Here is a 5,183-nt window from a genome sequence, read left to right as displayed (position 1 = left end):
AATTCCATTTGGCGGGTAACAATCCTTGAGTTATGATACACGTTTGAAGGTTTTATGAGAATGATGTTAAGGAACTTATTTAATGCTGGGGGAAATAAAACCATTATTACTGAAAACCTAGGACTGTCAGATACTGTGTTAGACATTTCCAAATCTATTAATTCATTTAATTCTTAACAATATTCTCGGAGTACATGAATACTTCATGTCTCTGGGCATGAAAAACAGCCTCAGGTTAAATACCACATCCAGTCTACAATCAATAAATTGAATAAGTATTGAGCAACCCATTTCTGAAAGTCCCTGGGTTAGGCCTAGAAATAAAATGGGCATGGCCCCCTACTGTCATGGAATTACGAGGGTAGTGTGAGTTTCTAAGAGGGAAATCTAAACTTTCTTGCGTTACTTAGGGAAAACTTCTATTTGGAAAGAGTATTTAAACTGATTTCTGAGAAGCACATTTTTGTAAAGGTGGCCCTGGGGAAAAAAAAAAAAAGGCGAGTCTGTCATGGATTTTAGTAAGGGGAACCAAGCAGCAAGTTGAGGCTGGAACTTCGCAGGAATACTGCAGAACTTTGTAGCACAAGGTGAGGCTGTTGGGCCTCATCCACGACTCAAAGGAAGCCATTGGAGGATCATAAGCAAGGAAGTGACAAGCCCTGATCCACGTTTGGAAAAGATCCTTCAGTGAGACCTGTGCAAAGCCCTGCGGGCGGGTGGGTTTATTAGGGCCACTCCCCTAGTCAGCCTTTCTCCACCCAAGTCACCGCCTCCTGCTTCTCAGCGTAACTGTCTGAGGGAGGTGGGAAATGCATGAGAGGGGCGGGGGGAAGAAAAACATTCTCAAAAAATATTAAAAAGAAAACATCCCACTTGGCAGCGGGTGCGCGGGAAGTTCAGCGCGCGAGTTCCGGGTTTCCCGCCAGCCGCCAGCCCACCCCCCCGCCGGCCGCAGCCCGGGTGAGCCCCCAGCCCCAGCTCGGCCGCAGCCTGCTGGGCCGCCTCCGTCGGTCGGTCCGCTCCCCCTCCCCCCACCCGCCCATCCTCAGGCGCCGCGCGGGGCCGGCCGCGCCGAGAGTGGCCGGGGTTTGTCAGGGCGCCCGCAGCCCGCGTTGGCCCCGGTCGCGCTTCGGCGGCGGGGCTTCCACTACTCGGCCCCGGGCGGGTTCGGGTCTCGCCGGGGCCCTGCGCCCTCCGCCCACACTGCGCGGCCGGAGCAGCAGCCTCTAACGCCACTTGTGGAGTTCTTCCCCCAGCGGCGGTAACTTTACACCAGCCTGAGAGAGGCCTATTTTTATTCAGAAACCAGCAACCAGAGTGTACGTAGAGAACGCTCAGATGGAGGGCCAGCCCACCCCTTGAAGATTTCTCACAGATCGGTGGGGAAGGGACGTCTTGCCCTACTAGCCTTTCTTTGAGATTTCAATATTCTGCGGCCGTCCTACAATTAGAGCGGAATTGGTTGCTCGCGGGGGCGGGGAGCTTTTTGATAAGCTGTTGCCCTAACCTGGCGGAGCGGACGCTGAACCCCACCTCTTCTCGGCCTCTAAGCCCTGATCCTGAGGCCGTCACGCAAAAGCCCGGCCCAAACCGTGGCCTGGTCACCTTCCTGCTGGAATCGTTCCAAGAGCTGTAGGGACGGGCTCACGGTGGGGAGGAGCAAAGAGATGAATGTAGCAGCCAAGTACCGCCAGGCATCCCTGTATGTGGGTGATCTCAATGCAGATGTCACCGAGGACCTGCTGTTCAAAAAGTTCAGCACTGTGGGGCCTGTGCTGTCCATCCGCATCTGCAGGGACCTGGTCACCCGCCGCTCCCTGGGCTATGCCTACGTGAACTTTCTGAAGCTGGCCGATGCCCAGAAGGCCCTGGACACAATGAACTTTGACATGATAAAAGGCAAACCCATCCGTCTCATGTGGTCTCAACGTGATGCCTACTTAAGGAAATCAGGCATTGGGAACGTGTTCATCAAGAATCTGGACAAATCTATTGATAACAAAACCCTTTACGAACATTTTTCAGCTTTTGGGAAGATCCTGTCCTCCAAGGTGATGAGTGATGATCACGGCTCTAGGGGCTATGCATTTGTGCACTTCCAGAACCAGATCGCGGCCGACAGGGCCATCGAGGAGATGAATGGGGCCCTGCTTAAGGACTGCAGGCTGTTTGTTGGCAGATTCAAAAACCGTAAAGATCGGGAAGCCGAGCTCCAAAACAAGGTCAATGAATTCACCAATGTTTACATCAAAAACTTTGGAGATGACATGGACGATGAGAGACTGAAGGAAGCTTTTAGTAAATATGGCAAAACCCTGAGTGTTAAGGTCATGACAGATTCCAGTGGGAAATCCAAAGGCTTTGGCTTTGTGAGTTTTGATAGCCATGAGGCTGCCAAAAAGGCTGTTGAAGAAATGAATGGAAAGGACATAAACGGACAGCTGCTTTTTGTAGGCCGGGCGCAGAAGAAATCAGAGCGGCAGGCTGAGTTAAAGCAAATGTTTGAGCAGCTGAAACAGGAAAGATTTCGGAGATGCCAGGGCATGAAGCTCTATATTAAGAACCTCGATGATACCATTGATGATGAAAAACTGTGGAGGGAATTTTCTTCGTTTGGGTCAATTAGCAGAGTCAAGATAATGCGGGAAGAAGGGCGAAGCAAAGGGTTTGGCTTGATCTGCTTCTCCTCTCCTGAGGAGGCCACTAAAGCAATGGATGAGATGAATGGCCGAATCTTGGGCTCTAAGCCACTCTGCGTTGCCCTGGCCCAGAGGCCCTAGGAGTGAAAAAATTCCTGCACCAGCCAGTGTTTGCAGCAGGCGTGCGCATGATAGTGATCTCTGCCTTTGAATTATCCTCAGAAAATTTCAAATTCCAGCTGATGGCCGCTTAGTTTAGTAAACTTTGTGATAAAGGTTTTGTATACAAAGCTATTTTTTCTTGTGTGGAAAAATAAATGAATCTTGGAAGCTTGATTCATTTTACAGAGGCACATCTTCTAATTACAGTATTGTATATTTCTCTGATTTTGATTTAGTATTAAAAGCAATAAGTATAATTAGATATATTTTTATTACATTTTGAACCATCTGAAGTGAGGTAATTATTTGAGCTTATTTCATATTTTCTTTCTTATTTTAATAATATTGCTAGCTTTAATTTCTTCTATGAAAATATAAGCTAAAAATAGTTCTTATACCTAAGGATCACAAAGTATTTATTTTTACAAACAGAAATTTTCTAATTTCTCCTCTAAGCTTTTTAAAGAAACCAAAGGTTTAAGAATTGCTAGTATAAATTCAGTATCTAATTTCATTTTGAATTAATGTTTAAAGTACTAGGAAATAGTTGAATTTCTTTTGAATTTGTATCCTGACATGTTGTTTTTCTGATGGCTGAAATTAATGATGGAGGTTTTTAATGTTGCCTACAAACCTGACTTATAGGATATTTTGCTCTTCTTTCCATTGGTAGACTATATATAATTCATGTGCTTGCTAGTTATCAAAACTGGGACTTGAATAGTAAAACCTTAACTTCTATATTCCTTAAGTTATAAACTTTTATCAATAAGATGACAAAAAGTTGGCTTGGTCTTAATTCTCTTCATACCTATACAGGTTAGTATTAAGACTTAAGTTTCTACCAGACACCAATATTATAAAAGTCATATATAGAGAATATAGAAATTCTGTTTAACAATTCTTTTTCAATCTCTATTTTATATTGTTCGATGTAATGATATTATCTCAGGGTTCAGAAAAGTATGTTTCTTTATTTTTATGAACTCATCTCTTTTTATTAGAATACAAGAGATACCTAACCCATTAAGATTCAGTTTTAGCCTCCATTTATCAGAAGCTCGCTAATTTTCTGATAAATTGAAATTACATCAATTTGCCTGTTTTCTAGAATAATATTTTAGTCCCATTGCAGACCTCCCTCTCTCTCCTACCCTTGATCTATATTACTCAACTTTGTTTTATACTTTTTTAAAAAGGATTTTATTATATTGATTTTTACTATATGCTATTTGAAATCCACCTTGGAAACAGAGACGAGAGTTATTCATTTACATTTAAATAATTACTTTTAAAATTCTGTTTTACCAGAGGTGTCTGGAGAATAGCTTTGCTGTTCTTGTTGTTGCTATTTTATTTTATTTTTTTTTTTTCTCTGCTTAGAGGTTTCCTGTAACCATATATTAAAGTCTTCTGTTTCTTATATTACCAGTACAAAAGATATATTAAAAGATTTTCTTTGGCAATACTTTAGCTATGAAAGAATGAGAAAATCTGTTTCTGTTTATTTTTGTATAGACTATATGTTTATTCGTGGCACATTTTCTAAATTAAAAGTCTTTTAGACAATGAAAACATTATGGACAATGAAAAACTTAGAGCAACATAAAATACTATTATGCAGACATATCCTCCCAATTTTTTATACATATATACATAGATAATTTAACAAAAATTGAATCATTATAAGCTTATTACAAATTACTTTTTTAATTTTATAATATGCCATATCAATTTCCATATCCACAAATAATTATTTGCGTTATAATTTTAATGACTTTTATTCCTTCAATGTTTGTACTATAATATAATGAATTTCCTCTTGATATGGATAAAGGTTGTTAGATTGTTTCCTCCCCTTTTTTTCTTCTGTCATAAACAACTTGAAGATAAACATCCTTGCAAATTTCTGTATGCTGATATATCCAGTTATTTTCTTAAGAAAATGTATAATTCATTGGAATTAATGTTTAAAAGGGCAATAATTTTAAAAATAATTTTGATTAATATTGCCCAAATGCTCTCCAGGAAACTTGTGCCATTTGCATTTCCATTATTGGTGTGGAGGGCTGCCCATTTCCATATACCCCAAGAACAAGAGATTATTTTGTTTAAGTTGTTAGCCAATTCAAAATGATATGTAAAACAAAATATTTCATGGTTACTTTTTTTTTATTACTACAAAAGTTAAATAGCATTTCTTGTGTTTGTTGACCATCTGTGTCTTCCTATTTATGAATTAATGTTTCATGATCATCTGTTTTCCTTCTCGGTTGTTTTTTATTTGTACAGATTTGTTACATTTCTTTACGTATTAAGAACAAAAGTTTAGACTTTTTTTCCCCAATATTCTCACTTTGTTTTTAGTTTTGAGGGTCATTC

General features: G+C 40.6%; 1 protein-coding gene across 1 annotated transcript; it reads left to right on the top strand.

Annotated features, from left to right (window-relative positions):
- Positions 1-865: 865 nt before the first annotated feature.
- Positions 866-4,274, top strand: PABPC4L (poly(A) binding protein cytoplasmic 4 like). The gene has a single exon (XM_027597413.2). It carries the CDS (start codon positions 1,668-1,670, stop codon positions 2,778-2,780), a length of 1,113 nt encoding a protein of 370 aa, XP_027453214.1. The 5' UTR covers positions 866-1,667; the 3' UTR covers positions 2,781-4,274.
- Positions 4,275-5,183: the final 909 nt, after the last annotated feature.

This window comes from Zalophus californianus, chromosome 2 (assembly GCF_009762305.2).
Source record: "Zalophus californianus isolate mZalCal1 chromosome 2, mZalCal1.pri.v2, whole genome shotgun sequence".
Lineage (NCBI taxonomy): Eukaryota > Metazoa > Chordata > Mammalia > Carnivora > Otariidae > Zalophus > Zalophus californianus.
This window is presented reverse-complemented; position numbering and strand designations above follow the sequence as displayed.